At 49.2% G+C, this 24,803-nt stretch overlaps 1 protein-coding gene across 2 annotated transcripts in view; it reads right to left on the reverse strand.

Annotated features, from left to right (window-relative positions):
- Positions 1-23,148: 23,148 nt before the first annotated feature.
- The window catches only part of CDC42 (cell division cycle 42), a 29,862-nt gene continuing 28,207 nt past the window's right edge, over positions 23,149-24,803 (reverse strand). For both annotated transcript variants that reach the window (XM_002194333.7, XM_030289320.4), the window contains exon 6: positions 23,149-24,553. In XM_002194333.7, the coding sequence (XP_002194369.1) occupies positions 24,464-24,553 (90 nt within the window). In that variant the 3' untranslated portion in view covers positions 23,149-24,463. The remainder of the gene's footprint in view (positions 24,554-24,803) is intronic.

Consider the following 24,803-nt stretch of genomic DNA (forward strand, 5'->3'; position numbering starts at 1 on the left):
GACACCATGAAGATCACAGAATCACAGTGTGGTTTAGGCAGGAAGGGGCCTTAAAGCTCATCCAGTTCCACCCCCTGCCATGGGCAGGGACACCTTTCACTAGACCAAGTCGCTCCAACCTGGCCTTGAACATTTCCAGGGATGGGACAGCCACAGCTTCTCTGGAGAGCCACTGCAGAATGGTTACACTCTAAAAGGGTCTGGGACCACAAGGGAAGAGTGGGACAGACCAGATCTCCAGGATGCTGTGAAGAAAAGTAAACTTTGAGATGACCATGAGAAAAGGCAGAACAACCAAAGTAAAGAAACAGTAGTGGAAGCCCTGCAGATAGCTCATCTGAGACCTGGCCTGGGGTGAGTACTCAGCTACCTGACTAGCTGAAAAATATACCACCATTTAATTTCCACCAAGAAACCTAGCATATCTGGGAGGGCCTCAGAGCTGAGTTAGATGCAAATTAAATCAGTCCTTTGTGATATTTTTTCTCAATAAAGTCACTTCATCATCTCAATTTTCCATGTGACACAGTTAGGAAATGTCAGGCTGGTAAGAAGTGTCACTGGCGTTATGGTGATCTTGGAGCCCCTCCCTCTGGGGAGCCTGGAGGTTCAGGAAGTCAAGGCATCAATTACTTATTGGCCTTAGATTTTTTTCCTTTACCTTCTCTTGGTTAGAGAAGGCTGGTGTCTGTCATTGTACCTGTAAACCTCACAAAGGTTGGAACACATTCCTGGTCTCCTTGGAGGGTGCCAAAGGCACAGAAACCATGATAAGAAAAGGCACTCATGGAACGGGGAAAGCATCTTCCAACATCACAGCTATGAGCTGCCATCCAAGGGCTTTGTCAGATTAAGGTGCTGGAGGCAACAATATACAATTTAGGGGAGCACAGGTGATGATGAAGATGTGGCTGAGGATGCAAACAGAGATTTCAGAGCTGTCCAGGCAGAAGGCTCCAGGCAGAGGCAATGGTTGGAGGTGTTGCAACTTCCCCAAGTACTCTCTGAGTTTCTCAGCCAGCATGAGCTGGAAATGTCCCAGAACCAAGTAAACAGCCCAGGAAAAGTTGATCTCTGGGCTAGTGGGGATGGTGCCTGGAGAGCAGGTGAAGACAAGTTATATAAGTCAATTAAGAGTGAGGGCAGTGGGATAATCTATTTTAAATCTTCCCGCATGGCTCTGCCACAGTTCAAGAGCAGCCCTTTGGAAGTGCCCAAGCTCTCCCAGCAGAGCAGTTTCCCAGCTGCATCCCATGCATCTTCCCGTGGTGCCAACACCCTTTCGCCCACATGCTTCCCCATGAAGAAAACCTCCTAGTACTATGGAGGCAAGAGCAGAAGCACCTGGTTGGGCAGACAGAAAGCAGTTGTTTCAGCACTGCTGAAGGAAGTGCTGAGCCCACAAGAGATTTGGGGGGAATGCAATTCTGCCATGGGGCTGAGCACTCACAGCACACTGAGGGGGAAGCAAAGGATGCAGCACACAGTCAGAAATGGCACTGGGTGTTCCACAGGTCATCTGAGCACAAGGGCCGTTCAGGGGCGTTCTGAGCACAGCAACAGACTCTGCACATTTTTCCAGCCAAACCCAGCTCAGGAGGGTCTGTTCTGCATCCTGATACAGCAGAGGCCCTGAGCTTAACTCTGAAAGTATAATAAAAAGCCCCTCTAACAGGCAAATTCACAGTGGTCCTAATGATACCAACCCCTTTTTTGTACTTTGCAGTAACCAATGGGAAAGCCACCTCAGACTGGTTTTGCCACATCCTATTTCTGTCTCCATCTCTCATTTCCTTCTACCCAATATTACCTTCCAAATTCCTAGTCTGATCCTTGGATAATTCAAACATATTGCATTGCTTTACAAACTGTGTTATTTTATCCCTTTCACCTGCCACTTTTCTTTTAGATAAACATTCATAACTCCCAACGTATCACTTTAACTCTTTGACTGTCACTAGAAATTGAACCAGCTGAGACTTTCACAGGGGAAATTCTTTCTTCTCCTTTTCTTCTCTGTTTTCTGTGTTAAGCCAAGCAAAATCTTACTTGCCTTAGCACTGTCTTCCAATCATTTTACTTAAACTCTAAGTTTACCAACTTCTCACCTTATTGTATCTGTCTAGGCCTCACTTGTGGTAGTAAAACTGTCTTAATCACAGCTCCTTGCTGAGACCTACTTATTTCTTGTCCCAGCCATCACCTCTCAGGTTGTGAAGGCACTGAGCTGTGCACAGGATACGAGATTCAGATACATGCACACCCCCAGTATATCTCACACCAGTTTCCCATCCCAATGAAGTGAGCATGGACAGCACCATGAGCAGGAGCTGAGCAAACCACTCCCAAAAGAGGAGCATTTTCCTGATGTTCTTCCCACACCACTGCCATCACCCAAAGTCCAGACCTGCCTCACCCTTGCTGTTGGATCTGAGCTCAAAGATGCTCTAGCATCACATCGTGCAAATCAGCAGAGTTCGGGCAAGTCAGAAACAAGCCATGGTGGAGCTGGAGAATAACAAACACAGCAAGGGAAAAAGTTGCAAGCTACAGTTCCTCTACAAACAAAAAACAGGAGTACTTCACTCCTCATCCTCACATCCATCACCCAGGGATCCCTGTTCAGTTCCTTGGGCTTAGTTGTGCCTACACTCCTCAGGACCCAGATCCACCTCCTGTAAGCGGGGGATCAGCTAAATCATCTCAAATCCTTCAAAACAGCTAATCCACTCAGTCTTCCCAACCTTAATCTGTTTTGTTTCCCCTAACTTCCTTCAGGACACAGGATCAAAGGGGGTTTTTGTTGGACCTTGCTAAAGCAGGGTTTTGCTGTTGCCTGCAAAACATCCTGCTGCATATCCTACTTTGACCAAATGTTCCTCACTGCTGGGCCACCACAGCCAGCAGCCTGGTCCTCTGCCTCCCATGCAGTACTACCAAGTCCTCAGTTTGGATGCCATCCCAGTCCCAAGGGGCTACAAAAACATGTCATGTACAAAGCAGGTGAGGTGATGTGGAGAGAAGGCACTTGAGCACAACTTTTCTGCTCCCATGAGAAGACATCTCCTGACATCTATCAGTGGACACTGTCACCTTCTTCCAGGGCTACCTTCACTGATCTTTGGTCACCATTTTGAGGAAAAAGACCACAGTATGAAGGTCTTGGGAGGTCCCACACTAACCATGGACTTCCTGGCCTGAGTGCTCTGCCATGAAGCCTACACACTGCATCGCCTTCTCACCAGCACCACTCCAAACCAGATCTCAGGGTCTAACAGTAGGACCAGATGGACTACAGCTGTGCCATGAGGGAGGGCTGTCTGGAAACAGCTCATTAATCAGGGGGAATCCCACTGCTCTGAAAACTGCTGCTGGCTGCTTTGTCATGAGCCTCAGAAGGCTGCTGGGAGGTGCCTGGGTTAACAGGGCTGCTCCACTCAGATCCTCTGGCACAGCCAGGGTCCCTGATGATCTGTGCCACAATGCCTATCTGAGTCATCTGTTTCCGTCCAGTCACTGAAAATGGCCTCAAAGTTTGTACAGATGGTGCTTAATCCCCGTTTGGATAATAGGTGTTTGAACTTTTAAAGGACAATTACTGAAGGAAAGCAGGAGCAGGGAGAGAAGGGTGGAAGAGGGCACAGGCAGGATGACAGGATGCAGGCCAGCAGGGAAGCAAGCCAGGCAGGGCTAAGCATCCAGGAGGGATGAAACCACAGAACAGGCATCCTGGTTTAGCCCACAGAGGCTCAAAAGCAACAGTCAATGCTAAATCTCAGAGGCATGAGCACCAAAGGACCATGTCCACCCCAGAGACCCGAGTCTGCCAGGGGTTTTCAGTCCTTGACCTGGCACAGAGCCCTCTCCCTGCACACTGCCCTGGGGTCAACATGCCTTGGATCAGCAGCATGATCATGGCTGCATGAAAGATGGTGGTAGGGTTAGTGGCCTCTTCCCAAGGCCAGGATAGCACCTGGTAGCACCTCCTCCTCCCCTAGATCCGACCCAGCTCTGGGAAAGGACATCCCCTCCCACTTGGATGGACAGCTAATGCTGCAGGAAACAGTGGTGAAGTGGACCTCCTCAAAGGGGAAGGATGGTGTGTCCAGCCTGCAATGGTAAACACTCAGCAGCCCACAACCAGCATCCAGGATTTGGGTGCTAGCATGTCTGGAGGTCCCAGAAACGCATTGTACAATGCACAGGGTTTTGCTTTCAAGGCCTCTCCACTCCTCCTTGCCCTCAGCTGTGCTCACATCAAGGTGAGTGAACTCTCTCACCACCCCAGCACTATGTCAGGGACCAGGTACAGGAATGGAGGGGGTCAGCTCATGCTTGAGCAAGGGAGAAGCCCTTCTGTGGGGCAAAATCTTCCATTCCCCCCAGTGAGAGCACTGTGGAACTTACAAGCATAAGAGCAAACCTGGGTAAGCCAATGCAGGAAGAACCAGCAGGGCTTATGAGGATTTGGGGCTGGGAAAGCCTCTTGCCCACCAGTTCTCCTCTCCATCCTAGAAGAGATGATGTGCAGCAGGGAAGGGGGTTGCTCTCTCTCCACCAGAAACTGAGCATCACATCTCCATAGTGAAGCTCCTGAGAAAGAGGGTCACAGCCAAAACACCTCCACACCCTGCAGATTGACTGGGGCTGGTGCAGCCAGGAGACGTGAGATACCAAAGTCTGACAGCACTGAGCAAAACAGCATGGGGCCAGCCTTCCTCCCCAGCCATGCTTGCTGTACCTTCCATGCATCTGTTTGACACAGCCCCACACTTCTGAGGCAATTAGCAGCTGAATTGAATTAATTCCTAGCATGCTGAGTCCAACACAAACAGCACAGGCTGGCCCATGCCCCACACCTCCATGCATTTTTGAGGGCCTGGGTGTGCCTGCCAAGAGCAACACAAATAACCCACTGCTTCTCCAGGTTAAGAAGCAGCCCTGGAGGACTGGAGCACGATGGCTGAAGCTGAACTCTGCTGCCGGCTTCTATGCCCACAGAAAAGCAGCCTCTGACCAGTGGGTCAGGAGGGAGGCAAGTACAAGGGTCTGTGTATGCACTGCCTCTCCCAGGGGTCTGGGGAAGAGGCATGACGGCAGGGGGCAGGCAGTGAGGGAACCCCGAGCCAGGGCACGGGGGTAATTTCATGGACAAGGTACTTGCAAATGGCACCTGCAGGGTGTTTATCAGCTCTGCCAAGGCACCAGCAGCTGAAATAACAACTTGGGGAAAGGGACAAAACACTGCTGGGCCCCCTTGCCCCAGCCCTGCTTGGCTAGGCACTGCTGGGATGCAGGCCAGTGGGTCACCACAAAGATCAACCCATCCCCTCTGGAGCCAGGGATGTTCCTGGGCTTGGTGACAGTCCCTCACAGGGTTCTGGGACTCAGCCAAGACCTCCTGCTCATGTTAGGATCACTCAATGCAGCAGCGCAAGCAGGGCAGACAGACTTTTCTGAGGCACATCACGATTTTGGATGAAACAGGTTAAAACCAGGCCCCTCCTCTCCAGGGACATCATGTGACAACGAAGAGACCCAGGCTGCTCTCCAGGGGACTGACAGCTGAGGACAGGAGGCACAATGGCAGCAAACCCTGCCCCTTGGCATGCCAGCCTGCATCAGGCCAGCTCTGCCTGGAGCCATTTGGCACTAGGCACTGTGCAGCTGCTGCCAGGCCAAGATGCCACTCAGGCATCCCCAGCAGGTCAGAGCTGCCTGTCTGATCAAGTGTGCTGAGACAGCCTCACAGTAGCACCAGAGCTGACACACCAGGAGATGTGCTGGGAGCAGTGTGGGAGAGAAGTCGGTGGGCTTATGGTGATGCTGAGAACTGTGTCTTGCCTGGGATCAGCAGGTACTGGGGATCCCAGATGGCATCAGAGAAGCTGTGATCCCAGTGTGCCATCCTCCTCACCTTTCACTATATTGGAGCTGTACTTAGCCCAGCCAGCATCCATGCCAGGACATGGCTGGGATCATGCTGCAGTCATCTGCTGGAGGACAGATGAGAGCTATGTCATCAAGGAGTGTCCTCCAATTCACTTTTCTGATGTATAGCCAGGGACCAACCCCTCCTTATGTGGGGTCCCTTCAAGTACACTTGGATAGGCAGGGGTTTGTTTCCCATCCTCCCCATACTCCCAACCAGCTCCATGACTAAACAATGGAGTAACCGTGACACCCTGAAAAGCTGGATTCAGACAGCCCATCTGGACAATCTACTGCTGTGTCTCAGGGTCACAGTGCACACACAAGCCCTTGGCCCACAGACACTCGGTTCCCTGCCATGCACAGGGGCCTGTCCAGCCCCTGTTGCAGCACACGGCCAGGAATTCACTCTAGTGTCCAGCCTTACTCAGGAGACATTTCCACCCACACTGTAAAATCACAGCTGCTGCCCCAAGGAGGTACTGGAGAGGTCCCATACTCAAGCTGTTAAGTTCCTGTCTGTGTGTAGTCTTAAGCTGTCCTGTCATCCAGGCAAGAAATCCTCATGCTAGAGCATCTGGTGGCATTCAGCAAACTGTGCCTTAGTGCAAGCATCCCAAGGACTGGGGGCTTCTAGCACCAGGAGGGCCCAAAGGCTGCCAGCAGGCACAAAGCAGCCCCTTTACCATTCCTGCCTAGCCCTTGGGCTCCCTCCTATGGTACCTGTGGGTACCCAGAAGCTTCCAGCCCCATAATGCATCTGCAAAGACACAGAAGAGGAAAATGTGAGGCAACCAGGGCATAAGCTGGCAGATGGATCAGGGGTTGGAGGTTTGACAGCGGGAGAGCCAGACCACTACACGTGGCAGGACCGAGCTCTTCCTGAGCACTTACCCCAGGCAGCTGGTCTGGGAAGAAGAGCCAGAAAGAGGATCTGGAAAATGACAGGCCTGCCAGTCTGACCATGGAGCAAATCATCTTGGGTACTATCACACAGCACATACAGGACAACCAAGGAATCGACCATGCCAGCAGAGGTTTAGGAAAGGGAGGTCCTGCTTAACCAACCTTTTTTCCTTTTATGACCAGGTGACCCACCTAGGGAATGAGGGGAATGCTCTAGATGTCTATCTGGACTTCAGCAAAGCCTTTCACATGGTCTCCAATGGCATGCTCCTGGAAAACCTGGCAGTCCACAGCTTGGACAGGTACATCTTCACTGGGGGAAGGTGAATTGGCTGACAGCCAGGCTCAGAGAGTGGTGGTGAATGGTGCTGCATCCAGTTGGTGGCCAGTCACTAATGGTGTCCCCCAGGAATCAGTGCTGGGCCCAGCCCTGTTTAATATATTTACTGATGATCTGGATGAGGTGATCAAGTGTACCCTCAGTAAACCCATAGGCAACATCAAGTTGGGTCAGAGTGTTTATCTACTGGAGGGTAGGAAGGCCCTGCGGAGGGACCTGGACATGCTGGATAAATGGGCTGAGATCACTGGCATGAGGCCAAGTGCTGGGTCCTGCACCTTGGCCACAATAACCACATGCAGCATGCAGAGTGGCTGGAAAGTGGCCAAGTGGAATAGGACATGAAGTTGCTGGTCAACAGTAGCTGAATGTGAGCCAGCATGTGCCCAAGAAGGCCAAGGTGGCCAAGAAAGCCAATGACATCCTGGCCTATATCAGGAATAGTGTGGCCAGGAGGACCAGGGAAGTGATTCCCCCCCTGTACTGGGCACTGGGAAGCCAAACCTCAAGTGCTGTGTCTGGTTCTGGGTACCTCAATTCAGAAAGGACATTGAGGTGCTGGAGCAGGTCCACAGAAGAGTAGCAAAGATGGTGAAGGGTCTAGAGTACATGTCCTGTGAGGAGCAGCTGAGGGATCTGGCAGGGCTCGACCTGGAGAAAAGGAGGCTCAGAGAGGCTCTTCTTGCTCTCTACAACTCCCTGACAGGAAGGTGTAGCCAGATGGAGGGTCAGGCTTTGCTCCCAGCAACCAGCCCAGGGAGGTGGTGGAGTCACTGTCCCTGGAGGTGTTTAAGGCACTCAGTGCCGTGGTCCAGTTGACATGATGGTGTTCATAGGCTGGACTCAATGATCTCGGAGGTCTTTCTAACTGATTCTGTGATTCTGTGGTTCAGTGTCTTTTCAGTGTATTCCAGTGTGCCCAATGGCTGCTGCCATATCCCCAGGGTCTTATTCTCAGCAGGGTGAACAGGAGAATGAAGAAGCCATAAGTACAAAACATGGCTGGAGATTGTCTATACAAATGCCACAGCAGTGGCAGCTTCTTTTGGGAATGTTGTGCAGGCAGCTGAACTCCTAGGACATCTACCCTTCAGATTCCCACCCTTCCCATGCAAGGTCTCCAAAGACAAAGAAAAACCCAGGGACGCAGAGGAATAAATCTCCAACAGAATCTGCCCCAAACTCCAGGCCAACTGGGACTGACCCAGCACACCATGGCAGTAGTGGTGCCACAGAGCAAACTAACCCAGCATTGCCACAGTTTGCACACAGAATGATTCCCTTGGAATTAGGGCCCTGCTGCTGCTAGGGCTCGTGAAAGCTTAGAAAAAACAATGTTTCCATTTTGTCTAGGTTCCCCAGCTGCCAGCTCCTCCCCAAAATAGAGGAGAACCTCCCAGCCAGAGATGCCAATATGCAGCCAACCAGCCAGCTGGGTGTCAACCTCTGGTGTTGGCTGCGTTGGGAGTGTCTAGTCCTTCAAACTTTGACAGCCCCTCCAATGACCAAAATTATTCTTGTTGTCACTGCAGTGACATCAGGACAGGTTCCTTCTGCCCATACCCATGCCTTCCAACCAGTCCTCAGGAGGTCAGTACACAAGTAGCCAGAGCTGGCAAGCTCAGCAAGCAGGTTCAGGGGCTTTTCGGATGGGACAGTGTCAAAAGACTGACAGACCCAGCTGTATACCGGAGCTCTGTTTCCCTGAGCTGTTCCCAGGAATGGAAATACAACACAGACTTTCCCAAATCAGCACCCTGGTCCCAAGACATGCCTATGGGTCACTGGAGTCAGCAGTAGCTCCTCCAGTGTCACTTGCTTTTGTGTTCCCCCCTTATTCATCCTCATTTTCCAAGACTCCAGGATTGGTCTTTGACCAATCCTGCAGCTTTGCATCAGTGATGCATGTATCCAGGTTCCCACAAGGGAGCCTAGGGTCCCCCCAGCTTTCTTGGTGTGCCTTGGGTGCTGAGACACAAGGGGGTCCTGCAATGAACATACAGCACATGGAGTTTCCCCTACAGCTCCAGCTGTGGCAAGACCTGCAGGGTGCACCATGCTTTCCAGCACTTCCTAGATTGCTTTTCCAGCAGTTCCTAACTCCACCCAAGACAGTAATAAAAGGCATCTGGCACATTGTCCCAGTTTAACCCCAGCCAGCAGCCAAACCCCTCGCAGCCACTCGCTCACTCCCCCACCAGTGGTATCGGGGAGAGAATTTGAAGGGTAAAAGCTGGAGAGCTCATGGGTTGAGATAAAGACAGTTCAACAGGGAAATTGAAAGTTACACACACAAGCAAAGAAAAACAGAATTAATTCCCTGCTTCCCATGAGCAGGCAGGTATTCAACACTCTCAGGAGAGCAGGGCCCCATTCCATGGAACAGCAGTTTGGGGAGACAAGTGCCATAACTCCAAATATTCCCCCCTCCTCCCCCCTTCCTCCTTCTTCCCTCCAGCTTTATATACTGAACATGATGTCATGTGGTCTGGAATATCCCTTTGGTCAGTTTGGGTCACCTGTCCTGGCTGTGCCTCCTCCCAGCCTCCCATGCACCCCCAACTTCTTCCCCAGCATGGCCTTAAGAAAAACAGAACAGGCTCTGGCCCTGTGTAAGCCCCTGTGTAATAACAAAAACACCTCTATATTATCAACCCTGTGTTCAGCACAAATTCAAAACACAGCCCCACAACAGCTGCTACGAGGAGAGTTAACTCCATCCCAGCCAAAATCAGGACACAAAGACAAGGAATGACATGGCTGTAGCTCAGAGGCTCCATTATCAGTACGCAAATGGATGTCCCTCCTCAAAGCAGGGGACAGGCAAGAAATAGAATGGAAATCTGGCTTCACTCATAACACCTATGGAGAGCACACTGGAATAAAACCAGGGATGTGATTCTGCCAGTCAAGGCAAAGGTAGGAGCCAGACTTATCTCCACCTCCAACACAACCACCACCTTGGCATTACTGCATTAGCAATGAACCTCTAAGTACACGAACAAGTACTTCCACAGATTTAAAGATGGGAAAGGGCACTGGACATCATCCTTGGCTGTAATGGCATTGTAGTTGGCTCAAAATGTTTTCAGCAGCAGCCATCACCCTGGAATTTCCATCAACAGAGATGGTCAGTGCTCCATCCCCTTCTGACCCTAAAACTCTGCCTTAGAGGCAGTGTTCTGAGTCTCTGTGCTTTGGGAAGGGAGGCCACAGCCTCTGCTAACCCTCAGTAACACAGCAGGGGTGTCTGCCATTTCCTGCTCTCTTCATCATGTTGGCCCCCCACAGGACAGGAGCAGCAGGCTGACAGTGTGTTGTGAGAAGTTTTAAATATCACAACAGTAAATTGTACCTTTTGCAGATCTGGAGCCCCCTGTGCAAACTTGGTTATCTTTACAACCAAAGCTGCAATCTTCCTGAGAATGAGATCGGGTCTGTTAGACCAGGATTATTGTTTTCTAACCTAAACTGCTGTAGGTCACAGGAGGGAAGAGAAGGCAGAGATCCATGATTATCCATTGTCTGGGTGGGTTTGTTAGAAACAGTTTGACAGATTAACCCATGTTTGAGCTAGGCTGAAGTCAAGGCAGGATGAAACTAGAGGAGAGCAGAGTAAGGGGAAGACAGTTGAATGAGGGGAGGTTGAGCCAGGAATCAAACTGCAGAGGCAGAGCCTGCACCATGCAGTGGGCAGGAACCCCAGGAAGGACCAGGGCAAAATGGCTTTAAACAGAAAGACAGTAGGTTTAAGTAAGGCATTAGCAAGAAATTCTTCCCCATGAGGGTGGTGAGGCCCTGGCACAGGCTGCCCAGAGAAGCTGTGGCTGGTCCCATCCCTGGAAATGCTCAAGGCTGGGCTGGACAGGGATTGGAGCAACCTGGCCTAGTGGAAGGTGTCCCTGCCCATGGCAGGGGAATGGAACAAGATGAGCTTTAAGGCCCCTTCCAGTCCAAATTAGTCTGGATTACTGTGAAAAAGTAGATGCCCATAACATATCTGAACATACACCTCAGTCAGACCGGGTCGGCCAGGCAAACCATGCCCTAGTCTATCTCTATACAGGGCTGAGGGACAGGAAAGGCTTGATCACAGCATGAGGTCAAAGCTCATACTTCTAAAGGCCCATCAAGCAACCTAATCTCATCTTCAAAGTAAAACTGCTCTCTAATCATGGTAGCTGAGATCCAGCCAGATACCACAGCCAGGTTTTCAAAGGTATTTCAGTTCCTCATCATACAGATTAAAGTCTGGAGAGATTTTCAGAGGCACCTTAGTACATGCATCCATCAAGTTCCTGAATTATTAAGGCATCTCAAAAGCCTCCTGCTCTGCTGCAGCAACAGCCATGTCCCCACATTCCCTGGCCAGTATCTGTAACTGGTAGCAGCTCTTACATGTCCCTTAAAACCTTGGCAGACTCCAGCTTCATCACTCTCAGCAAACAGAAGATGCTCCCATTCTTTTGCTGAATAACAAAGGAAAAGTCCCAGCCTGGAAGCTCAAGTGGCACCTTCTGTTCACACAAGAAAGGCAAAAGGCCCAGGAGCCAAAGCTGGAGAGACGAACTGGTCTGCTGGCAGTGTACTCCCTCAGACAGGTTGTCCCATTCAACTTACAGCACTTTCTTTGACCAAAGAGGCCAAACCACCCCAGGTTCACCAGGGCTAAAGACAACAGGGGTCAGACTGAATATAGAGATAGCACTGAAGAGATATCTACAGAGATAGGCAGGGTGTCTGGGAAGTATTCTACGCACCCTGGACCATGGAACACCCTAAGCAGGAAGGCATCCGCAAGGTTCAGCCCCTGGGTCTGCACAGGACATCTCCAACAATCCCATCCTGTGCCTGAAAGCATTGTTCAAACACTCCTGGAGCTCTGGCGGCCTTGGGGCCATGACCATTCCCTGGCAAGCCTCTTCAGTGCCCCACCACCCTCTGGGGGAAGAATCTTTTCCTAACATCCAGCCTTAACCTCCCTTGACAAAGCTTCATGCCATTCCTTCAGGACTCACTACTGGTCACCAGAGAGCAGAAATGCTCCTCCACTGCCCCTTGTGAGGAAGCTGTGGACTGCAAAAAGGTCTTCGACTGGGGTACCCAAGGGGGACTGTGCCCATAAGCACTCAAAGGGGACACAGTGTCAGGGCAGTCACTGAGGATATGCTTGCTTAGCAGCCAGGGAGATTCAGGGAAACCTAAACTGCTCAGTATAGTCAGTGGAACAAACTATCTCACTAAACCCCCAAGCCTCTGTCCTCTTCCTCCTGGTCCTCTGTTAACCAGGGCTGGGTTCATCCAGAGGAAGCCAAAACCAACACCAGCAGCAATGGGAGTATGGCTGGATGTGGCTTGCTCGGCCAATGCTGCAGCTCCAGCACAGCTGTAAACAGCTCAGCAGTTAGTGCGCACTCCAGTATTGACGTTACACAAAGGAGCTGCAATTGTAAATGATTGCACTGGACTCACAGCCGGTGGCTGCTGGTGCAGACTGCACCAGCGAAAAGAAATCCAACTCCTCCTCTTGGCACTGGAGCCAAGGACCGGGCTGGCCACGAACGAGCAAAGCCTTTACATGTTTGCCATCTAGTGGGCTGGGAACAACCTGACGTGGGCTGTCCTGAGACAGCCAGAACTCACCTCTGCCTGGGACATGGCGGTGTCCCTGTTCAACCCCCTGATGCTCTGTGGTGCAGACAAAACAGTGCGGTGGACCAGCATCCTGCCAATGAAAGCCCAGCTCTGGGAGAACATGGCTGGGGACAGCACCCATCAGGGCAAGGTGGCTGTGCTTATGTGGTCAGAGTCCAAAAATCCACCACAGGCAGCCAGGGTGATGCTGTCACAGCCAACACCACAAGCGGAGTGGGAGTGTGGATCTGCTGAAGGGCAGGAAGGCTCTGCAAAGGTATCAGGACAGGCTGGATTGATGGGCCGAGGTCAACAGCACAAGGCCAAGTGCCAGGTCCTGAACTCAGATCACACCAAACCCAGGCAGTGCTCCAAGCTTGCGGAAAAGTCTGGAAACCTGCTGGGCAGAAAAGGACCTGGGGGTGCCAAACATGAGCCAGTGTGTGCTCAGGTGGGCAAGAGGTCAGTGGCAAAGCAGGACCAGGGTAGTGATTGTTCCTCTGTGCTGGTGAGAGCCTGCCTCAAATCCTGGAGTCAGTCTGGGCTCCTCATGATAGGAAAGACATTGAGAGGCTGGAGCATGTCCAGAGAAGGGAATGGAGCTGGGAAAGGGTGTGGGACACCAGTAGCAGCTGAGGGAGCTGGAGGGCCTCAGCCTGGAGGAAAGAAGCTCAGGGGTGGCACATGACAGGAAAATGGAAAACTACAACCCAAATGCTGGATTTGATCACAGGTAAAGCCCCATGAACAGAGGAGGGGACCCATGATGAGGTTGTCTGCACAGGCCCCAGCAACGCACATGCCAAGCAGCAGTGAGAAATTCCAGATTATTTCCTGCAGCCAACTCCATCTCCACCTGTTCGCCCACTGCACAAGTGACAAATTCTCATGTTATCCCAACACATCCCAAATCAGTGATCAGTAAATCAAACAAGGAAAGAAGAAAATGCTGTGCAGAACATTTTCAGGTTTATTTTAAACAGGCTTTAGCTATCAGCTAGCACCTTTTTGTTTGCCCTCGTTTGCCATAGGAGACTTGTGTTTCTTCAGTTTTCCCTTTTTCTTTTCATTATTTCAAAAGAAGTAAAAAAAGGTCTGTACCTCACAGCATCCCTAGAACTTGGGTACCACCACCAGAATCTGTGCAGAAGCCCAGATTTATCTGCCCGAGGTAAAACATACAGCCAGCCAGCCTCACTAGGGCTTGGTGGGCTCATTTCTTTGTCCTAAAATCCAAAAAAAACCCCAGCCCTGCAAATACCATGCACTACCTACCTACCACTACCTACCTGGTTTACTGCTGCAGCTCTGCTCCTGGTGCGGAAGATGAGCTGGGAAATGCAGCTTCATGGAAAAGGCTTTTTCCTTGTGCTTCAGAGGCAGATCCCTGGAAAGCTGCAAGTTACTGGTGCACACTTCTGTGAGCTGAGCTGAACGGAGGCAGCATAGGATAAGACTGTCCCACACACAGTAAACCCCAACAGTGAGTAAAGGGTCCCATGTCACACCAGTTGTGCTCACAAATCTCTGGTTCGCTCTACAGAAGCCGATGAGCTCCAGTTCCTGTCACACAGCAATACTGGAAAACTGAGCAGACCTTATCTTCCACCAGGATCCAACCCCAGTCAGTCATGGCTGAATCAACATTCATTACCACACCCTTTGCTGGCTCAAGAGGCTCCAGCTCTGAAGAAAGGGCTAAATGCCTCCATGGATCTGGACAGGCTGCCCCATTCCTGGAATTGTTCAAGGCCAGGTTGGACAAGAGAAACCTGGTCTAGTGGAAGGTATTCTTGTCTACGGCAGAGGACTGGAACTAAATTATCTTTAAGGTTTCTTCAAACTCAATTTTAGGATTCTATGATCTGCCATAACAACCCCCTCAGTTCCTGAGTATCCCCTGCCATGAACAGTGACTTCACCAGCCACCTACATATCCCAGCACTGTCAACACTAGGAATGAAGCCAGAGATACTGTACTCCAGAGTGGGCTGTCAACATCTCTTTAAGCCACATGTTGGATAAAAGCAGAGAACAACCACACAGCCCCATCACAGCCACCCCAGCCTGTCACTCTGTTCTCCTGCCTCTGTCTGCTCTGCTTTCCAGAAAACAGTGGCTTCTCCTCTGCAGCAGAACCGCTCAGACATGGCCAGATCTCAGAGCTCACCGGGCTCACAGGAACCAAGCCTCTTGGCTGCCAGAATGATGCCTCAGCAGTTTCTGAAAGTTATGCCCAGTTCAGACTCTCCACAAGAGAAGAAGCTAGAGCAGGTTTCCAGGACAAGCCTTTTTCATGCTGCAAGTTCCCACATCTATCCAAGCATCTTCCGTGGACTCAGCACAGTCCTGCACCTCCACAGCATGACGGACTGGAAGGAAGGAGTTGGTTGCATTGCCAGGCCATGGCCGAGGGGGCTGGAACATTCCTTGAGGTCCAAAGCAGTCACTTACCTTGCCTGGAAGACATCAGGTCTCAACTCTTGCAAGCTTCCAGTCATTTGAGTTTTGGCCCCACTAGCCTCAGCTGCATTTAAAGGAAATTGCTTCTCACCTATGCTGACCCTGGGATATAAGGAAGGTCCACAGCCCAGAATGGCACAGGCAGGTGACAGACAGCCAACAACTCGGAAACCATCAAGGTTTCAAGCCCACATCGCTACAAGCTCTGGGAAGTGTTACAGCATTGTGCTGGCATCTCCAGTTCCCCTTGGATAGCCAACAGTGAAAGGTAGGAGGGAAGAGATTTGAGAAGCACATGATCCCAGCCAGGACTAGCTATAGATCAGGAGCACAGGGCTTTTTGAAGGTTTCCATCTGATGGAAGAAGAATACCACCAAACCAGCAGAGAACTATGAAGGAGGGGGCAAGAAACCCATGGGCTTCACTACTGCTACAGCATCTAGCAAGAGAACCTCTGCTCCAATCTGATCCTCCCAAAACACTCAGAAGGGCCAAGAGGTGTGTTTCTCCTGGGGTAAGCTCCCTCCAGCTCTAACTATGTAGTTGGGAGCAAAGGGAGGTTGTCACAGCTACGCATGGGACAGCAGCCTAGACCTAGGTCCTATACTAAGGAAGATGTATGCAGCACTGCTTCTGACACCCCCATCCTTCCAGAGCTAGGTGTTGGATTAAGTAACCAACCTTTCCACTCTGTGGAAAGAAATCCTCTCTCCTCCCCATGCAATTACAGCTAGACTTTGGCGAGCACCATCACCTCAAAATAAGTGACATTAGCCCTATACCGTATATGTCCAACTCTGGATAAGATTTCCAGGGACTGTACAGACAGAACCAGTACATCACTTGTACTATGGGTTTTAAGCTTCTCCCTCACACACTGAAAATACCATCTACACAACCACTTCAGGCTGAGAGTTGCAGCACAAAGAGGCACAGGGGGGTGAGCAGGTGCACATACACTTCCCATGTGTGCAGGCAGTCACCCCAGGCTGCACTACACAACCCTCAGCAGGGTCCTGATTTCTTCAAAACCAAGGAAGAGCTGGAAATTCAAAACCAACAGAAGTATTTTCACATATACATGAAGACTAAAGGTCAGGAACTCAGTATATATCTATTTAAATTTTATGTAGTTTATTCCAGCACTACTACTGAAGGCAAGAGATTAAAGGTGATGGCAAATCTGTGCTTCAGAGCTCAAGCCCATTTCTCACCAGAGTCCATGAAGATGGCTCCCATAGAGACTTAAGTCTTTATTTTCCTGCTTCAGAACCCTCACCTTGAAACATGAGGCCAACTCCCATGCAGGAACCAACCTGTATGATCCTTACAGTCGATTGGTTTAGCACCTCATCAGGCTTTATTAGCATCACTGCAGGTCCCAGGAGGCCCAAAGGGCTGCTTGAGTCCACCCTGCGGGCTCTGCTCCAAAGATCATTCAGCTCCGGAAGGTCCCGTTGGCTGCGGAGGCTCTCATGAGCATGTGACATCAGGAACGTGGTCCAAATTCCAGTATCAGCCCTTCTGTCGCAAACCACCAGAGGGCAACTGGAAACGCACCACAGGCACACAAGGTGAAATGTTCCACTGCTGAGTGTTCCCCTGGCCCAGCTACTGCACCACAGGAACTGAAAAGAGCCCAGCACACACACTACCCTCCAGGGGCCAGGAGCTGCCCCCTCACCCATGCCTCAGGGAAGCCCTCTGCCAAGTGCCAGGGACCTGACAGAACACAAGGCCTGTGTCTAACTTGGGTCCATGTTCAGCTGGTCCTTAACTCACATGGCTCACACTGACAATTCAAGCCAAAACCTCCATGGCATAAGTTAGTAAATTTACTAACTTCCAGGGACCACTGCATTAGAGAGTGATCAAATAAATATACCCCCTTGCTTACTCTGACCCTCTTCCAAAGCTGAGCAGTAGGCAGAGGGTAGCAGCATCAGGATGGGTCTAAAAAAATACAGACAGAAATCTAGATGCAGATCAGGATTTCCCCTGTCCCTCATCCAAGCTCCTCCACCTCTTCTACAGTCAATTTATGTTGCATTCAGGCTTTTTTCCTAAGCCCATGATAAGCTGTATTTTCATCTCACCTCACTGTAGTGAGGAATTGGTCAATCAGCATCAGCTTCCAGAGGAACAAGAGGGAGGAGCCCTGGACTTGCCGGTGTATTTGTGGCAGAACAGCAGGATCTCTAGCTATGATAACCTTGTTGTTGAGCTCCAGCCTGCACCAATGCTGCCAGGTTCTTGTGCAATCCTGGATAAGTCATTTAGGGCAGAAGTTCACAGAGAGCTCCAGCCAATTCCCAGATCATAGCTGCTTTTTTCCCAGGCTCGATTTCAGGAATTGATTCAGCCCATGAAAGAGACAGATCACCAATGGGACCAAGGTAACAAAACTAGTAGAAATCCATGAGTGCATTCCAGTAGCCAGAACTTGTTTATTTATAGTTTATTCAGTTCAGGATTATTTTTTGCAATTTTTGAAGCAGTAATTTCCTCTGTCATGCTCAATCTTTTTAAAGAGCAACAATACTGATGAATGTACTTCAGAGGATGCAGAGTGTGGGCAGCCAGGGGAAGCAAAGTAAGACACCTTCCAAGCACAGCACCCCAGAAGCACCCCATGGAAAAGAGTCGGACAGGGAGAGAGAGAAGAGGCTGGTTAACACAAGATAAGGCAGCAGGAAGGCTAGGTCAGGTCAGTGCTGACAATGCTCTTGCAAGTACCACACAGAGTCTGGTTTTAAAAGGAGGCAGTTTCTGCCATCTACAAATCAAGACCTAGATGGTGATGTCATGGTTTGACGCTGGCACAATGCCAGCGCCCCATGAAAATGCAACCTACCAATCAAATGCTGTGAAATGCGATCGAGAACAGAGCAAAGCAGGCCAAACTTAATAACAAAGGAAAGACTTTATTACACTACTAATAATAATATAAAGGGGAAGAAAAAGAAAAAAACCACACAAACTTCAAAATTAAAACCTTCCAAAACATTCCTCCTCCCACCACCCAACTCCAACAAACCACAGCGAGACACATTTGGACCCTTAATCAAGTCTTCACCCTTCCACCTAATCTCCATCAGGGGAGAGAGGAGTCCCCCTTGCACCACAGACCCCCAGGAAACACAGCTGCCGCCTCTTGTGTTTCCATGTCACACATGGCACTGCCCAGACATACCGGCCAGTGTGACACTCTCCTCTCCATGTCACAGTGCTCTCACCACTGTGCATGGACAGAGACTGCTTATAGGGCCCCTTTAAGGATGCTCTGCCAAGGACCACCAGGAACAACAGTCCAGTGTCACATTTCGGGACTAGAGTCCCCCCCATTTTCCCCTGGGGCCGAGGGTCCAAGGACAGAGATCGCCTTCTCTTCTTCTCTGAAGACGGAGGGCATCCTCACACCCTCCTCAGCTCTCTCTCTGTCCATTCCTGAACTGGTAGTTGCTGAAGAAGGTCTCTTGGCTCACCATTGCATCCCCCTAAAATGCAGTCCCTCTTGAAAGAAGGAGTGGTTCAGTCTATGGTGAACAAGCAGAGTCCAGCCAAAAGCCACTCCATCATCTCCCCCCAACCTTCTTCTCTGAACATCTGAGGTCCCAGGCTGTCTCTCTTTCCTTCAAATTCAGGAGGAGTAATATTTCATAAAGCCTTCATTTCCCAGGAAAGGGTTAAAAGTCCCGGACTCCCCGGACAGCTGAAATCTCAGCCCAGGACTCGTCTCCAGTCTTCCACGCTGGGCATCTTCCCCCCACTTCTCCTTCTCCTCTGCTGGCAAACTCCCGGGTGTCTGCTGGCTCTCTATCTCTTTTCCCTCTGGCTTAGGGAGGGGAACAAAGACATCCCAGATGTTCTCCACCCTTCTATCCGCAGGAGCTGGCCCAGCTCGGTTCCGATCCTTCACCTCCTGGCCTACCTCCACAGGCCTCATAGCTCCCCTCCCCCACCCAGCCCGGGCTGGGGGGAGAGGTCCGTACCTTGCGATGACCGGAACCAAAGAAGAGTGAGTCCTCCTGGGAATTCCGCTTTTAACCCCTCTGTGTTCTCAGAGGCGTGTCCACCTTCAATTGGTCACCCCAAGTATCAGTATCCAAACCTGACCCCTGACTGGATGGACCTCTTCCTTCCAAAAAAAATTCTCTTCCCGTGTCAAACCATGACAGGTGGCCAAGTACCAGAGGACACTGCTATCTCTTGGGAACATGACAAAATCATTGGTCTGTTTTTAGCTGTGTGCAGCAGCAAGCAGCAGAGGCAGCAGGAGCAGATCCACCAAGCAAAACCAACCCAACAGCAACACAGAGATTTTGGGAGCCATTCAAACTCCCTCCCTGATGACCCGAATTCCATTCTCTACTAAAGGGAAATATCCGCTTACATTTCACCTAGTGCAAATCTCACTAGAACACTCCAAACCCACTCTAGGATATGAAATAGAGCACATAAAGGACAGAAAACTCAGGAGATTTGTATATCAATCCAATGTAACACTAAAGCAGCTCCATAGCTGCATTCTGTCATATCTCCTCTTTGAGAACCCCTTGGGACAGGAAGGGCAGACACACATAATCAAAGCAGTGACAGTGAAACACAACGGGAATCATCTTAGGTCAGAGGAACTAACACAATCCTCAGAAAGCCCTTCAAGGCCACAGGCAACAGCTAACTGGGGGTGTATGACAGGTCTGTGTAATGCCATGAGACCAACTGCTCAGAAGCCTGGGTGACTCAGCTGTGTTAGGGAAGATGTCATTGCTCCTGAAAGTTCTTCTCTCAGAGGTCCTATCGAATGTGCCCATCTCTCTTTACTTGATACTTTCCCCATACTTAATCCCCACACTGTGTATAATGCCCAGCAGATTACTGGGAAGGAGAGAGAGGAGATGAGTGAAGAACACAGCTGACCAAAGAAGCTGCCTTCTGGGAAAGTTGCAGAGCTCAGCCTGCCTCATTGATCTCCCAAACACTTCAGTAAAGATGACCCTCACTGCATCTGATGTTCAACAGTGCCATTTATTCCATGGCGTAACAGTTTCCCATTGTCCCACAGGGAAACAAGCAAGGGAGAGCAAGAATCCAATATGACAGTAGAGCACAGGAAAGCTTGGAGAGAAAAAACAGCCACCAGTTTAATACAATCTCAGCACCAGTCAGCATTATAGCAGTCATGCAGAGTCTATGTCTGCACCAGAAAGCACAGAAACAGCAGGATTAGCTGAATCATCTTCTATACAGTGGAAAATTTCCACATACCATCTAAATCTGCAAGGGAGGGACTAAGCTTAGGGTATACTTAAAATTATCTTCTGCTCAGGAAAGCAAGTGCTGCCCTGGAGCACTCTTCCCACCAGTAATCAACCTTGGAGTCCAGTGTCTTGGTTTGGATTTCAGGTACAAGTATGTCCCCTACAAGAGGCAAGGTTTTTCTCCACATTAACTACTTCCGTATTTAGTGCTCGATTTCCTTATATCAACTCCATTGACAACAGCACAGTGGGAAAACAAACGGATTCATGCTGTTTGTCACCACAGCACACAGGAGTTTACCTGACACAGCTGTAGTGGTCACACTGCGGGCATGCTCCCACCTACTCCCTAACCCTCTACAACAGATTTACTCTCCTACCTTGCACTCTTTTCAGTATCAACTTGTCCCTGAAAAACAGGGTCCACTAGTTCATCAGGAAAATATTGTGCAGGATGTCACATTTCCATGCAGTGAATGTAACTGTCTCCCTGTACAGGAGCTGATGGAACTGATGGAAAGATGTGTGAGAACATACAGCCCAGACAGGGAAAAGAGATGATTCCTGCTTGAGAGACAACAACCAGCTGATCAAGTGCCACTTGCTTTGAGTGGACAACAGAAGGAAGAAGCTGATTAATATTAGGAACTAGTGGTTCACAATAAGAGCCAACCAAAACCCTCAAATCACAAACTTAATCCTTGTGCAGGAAGAAGTGGTTGTTTAGTAAAAGACTTACATGAATAACCCAAAAAATTTAATAAGTAATTGCAGTGTCCCAGCTAATAAAACACAAAGCTGCTCTTCAGCCTCCATGCAGCCCTCAGCCCAAGCTTGATAAAATTCTCAGGCATCTTCCCTCCAGAGATGTTTGGCCCTTTACACAGGACCGCATTAGCACATGTAAGGCCAAGCTGTACAGGGCTTGGAGCTACCAAGTCTAGTGGAAAGTGTACCTGCCCACGGCAGAGGTGGAATGAGATGGGCTTTAGGTCCCTTCCATCCCAAACCAGTCTGGGATTCTGGGATTTTATGTAGCAGCTGGTTAAGCAGCCAGTCCAAACCTCATGTCCTATTTGTATGCATGAGCTGCTGCAGGTACCTCAGTAGCCCTCACAGGTGAGAGGACAACAGCCATTAGCCACAAGTACATCTGCAGAAGCAAATGCTCTGTCAGTAACATGAGGAAATCCCAGCTCACACTACAGACTGGTTTGCCATACTAGAATGAAAAAAGTGCCACATATTCCTATCTGCCTCCAAGCCCTGTGCTCTCAAACCCACTAGCTGAAAGTGGCAGCTCCAGAAGGGGAAGCAAGTGGTGGATTTGCCTGCTTTTGACAGTTTTTCATGCTTTCATACAGGAAAGCAGTCACCACAGAGCTCATTTGAGAACCTGGCAAGAGAGAGCACATCTCACACACCTAGCCTCAGACAAACCTCTCCACCACACTCCAGAAAAAAACAGGCATAGTGTGAAACATCATGAGAGCTGTTTGAGCTTGTCTAACCAGTCACAAGCCTGGGACAGCTATATCCTAGCAGATGCAGGGAGCTATCAGACTTCTGCAAAGCTAATGCAACACTAGGAAGAAGGAAACAGCACCACTCCTTGAAAAGTATGATTTCCATCATCTAGCATCTCCTGGATTCCCTCCAGAGCCAAGTTTAACCTTGTGGCCTTGATTTGACAGAACAGACTTTATTGCTTGGCCAAAAGGATCATTGCCATGGCCATAGATCATTGCCATGAAGACATATGCAGAGGGACCACTTAAGGACATATCCAAGACAGAAAAGGCTGGACAGGGTAACCCAGAAGAAATCATAGGGCTTCTCCCTCCACTCCAAAGGCAGTTTCCTGCAGGCAATCCCTTGGTCTTGCTGGCTTTAGACATAGGAATTAGGATTAGCTGTTACAAGGTGAAGAAGCTGTAAGAACAGCCACCACTACATACCAGCATAACCTTCTCCAAGAAGCCCAGAGTTCCAGCCAAACCTCCCCATAGAAGGCAGCAATTAAAACTGAATTGCAAAGTTGAACAGCAGCACTAATCACTATGAAAAGTGAAAAAAACACACATTTTACATAAGATTTGGGATTAAAATCAGCTTCTTAAAAGAAAAGTGAGGTTATTTCTAATGTGTTTTAATAATAAATACAAGTTATTATCAACAGTGTAAGACTTCACTATTCTTCTTGAGCATGAGCAAAAAGGTGTGATGCAGTGTGTGCAGTTTTGGGATAGGTATGATGGCTTTCTGCCATCTGCCCATGAGCACGGAACAACAGGAAATTTCTTGACAGAAGAGGTTCAGGAACCCAATAAGCCCCAAAAGCCAGCTTTTACTAGTTGGGAGTACACTGAATATTTCTTTAAGAACTACCAAACCCTCTTCTTCATAGGGGTCTGACAGCAAAGATGCTGCATCAAAGACTAGAGTGATTTTGACAGGACTGAGGCCAGAAGCCAACTGACAAGGATTAAACATTAAGGAAAGATTCGAGTTAGCTTACAAGGAAGAGAAGGAAGGGTCTCACAAGGGATAAAAGCCATATTTACAAGTCCTTCACACTCAGGAGAAAAGCACAGGAAATAACTACCCTCAGACAGGCTTGTGAAGATACTTTAATACATCTGAAAAGAATGCATATACAAAGAACTTAGACATGAAAAAGCATTGGTTCAACACTAATGAGTCTACAAGAAATTGAAATTGTGGAAGATGGAGAAGATTCCCTAAATCCTAAATTTTTTTGAATTTGCAAACCAAAATACATTTTTGGTAAAATCCTTATGATACTGCAGATGGTCTGTGTAGAGATGCTGCACATGATCCTCAGGGGTGGAGCCAGTCTTATGGGTTCAAGGTTACTCATAAGTATAATGCAGAAAAAGGGGTTCCTTCAACTGGTCCCAATATGGTGTCACACCAAATACCAGAAGCCCCTCCCTACACTTCTTTTCAACTGACACAGGTCTATCTTTCCACCTCTCCCCAAAGGATGCCAAGCCATCCAGCAAGAGATGCACCATCAGAGCCAGCTCCCAAACCCATTGTAGCATATCCCAGGTCCCTTCAGGGTGTCCAAGCAGCATTGTATGTGCTGGTCATTGTAAGCATTTCTCTAATAATTAAGGATTGGCAGAAGATAGATTCATTAAAAGCCAACTGACCCAGCTAGGCGTGTTTCCAAAGGCGTGGTTATTTCTTCAGCATGAGCCAAAAGATTATGATGGCAAAGATTAAGGAAGAGACCGGCAAGTTAGTCTCAAGTCTGATGGTGCATCCAGAGAAATCATTCTCCTGTTCCTAAGGCTTTGTGACTTAGAGGATGGGGTATAAATTTATTACCTGCACAGTTAAAAAGCCAGGGGAAAAAAATACAAGGCAACTTCAGAGAAGGTGTATTTTCTACAATCCTTCTTAGAGGAGCACTAGGTTGGGACATTTTGCTTTCCTGACTAAAGTCTGCTCATACCCAGACTACTGGCTGGCTGCAGAACAACCTTACAAGGTCTAAAAACAAGAACCAAGTCTTACCACACCAGCGTAAGGGGCAAGACTTCAATTAAACAGCCTAAAATTAGTCTGTTACAGAAAAAATCATTGAGCATGCCTTGATGTTAAACAAAAAAATTAGGAACAAAAAACAAAATTAAAAAAAAAACTAGTAATGATCAGTGTCTTCTGATAATACATAATTACTCAAAATGAACTAGTTTAAGTGAATTGAGGGGGCACTGGGGAATAAACACTAACATTCTCATCTCACACAGGGATCGTGTGGGGGAGATGGGAGTGCAGGGCATTTGTCATTATTGCAAAAACAAATTTTAAAATTTCTATCTTTAGTTTGATTTTAACATTGCTTTTAGTATTACATCAAACACCAGCTTTGCAGAAGGGGCTGTGGAGGGACGTTCATAGCAGCACACACCTGCGAGTCTTCTTCGGCTCCGGAGGCTCCAGGGCAGCCAATATCGCTTCGTCAAATACATTCTTTAGGCCTTTCTGAAAAGGGGCAAAGAGAGAAAGGGGCAGTCTCATTTTTGAGTTTTCACACAAACAAAACCCCAGAAAACCAAGTGGTAGCCACATCCCTCTAAGAACACATGGAGATTTGCCATCCCCAAAGCCTGCCTGCCCACCCAGTGAGGCTCCGTACCACTGCTCTCAGCAGCTTCTGAGCAGAGCATCTCATTTTCAGAACAAGAAAACTAATCCTCAGAGAGCAGACCAGTGTGCTTCACTAGTAGAAAAA

Source organism: Taeniopygia guttata, chromosome 21 (assembly GCF_048771995.1).
Source record: "Taeniopygia guttata chromosome 21, bTaeGut7.mat, whole genome shotgun sequence".
In the NCBI taxonomy this organism is placed as follows: Eukaryota; Metazoa; Chordata; class Aves; order Passeriformes; family Estrildidae; genus Taeniopygia; species Taeniopygia guttata.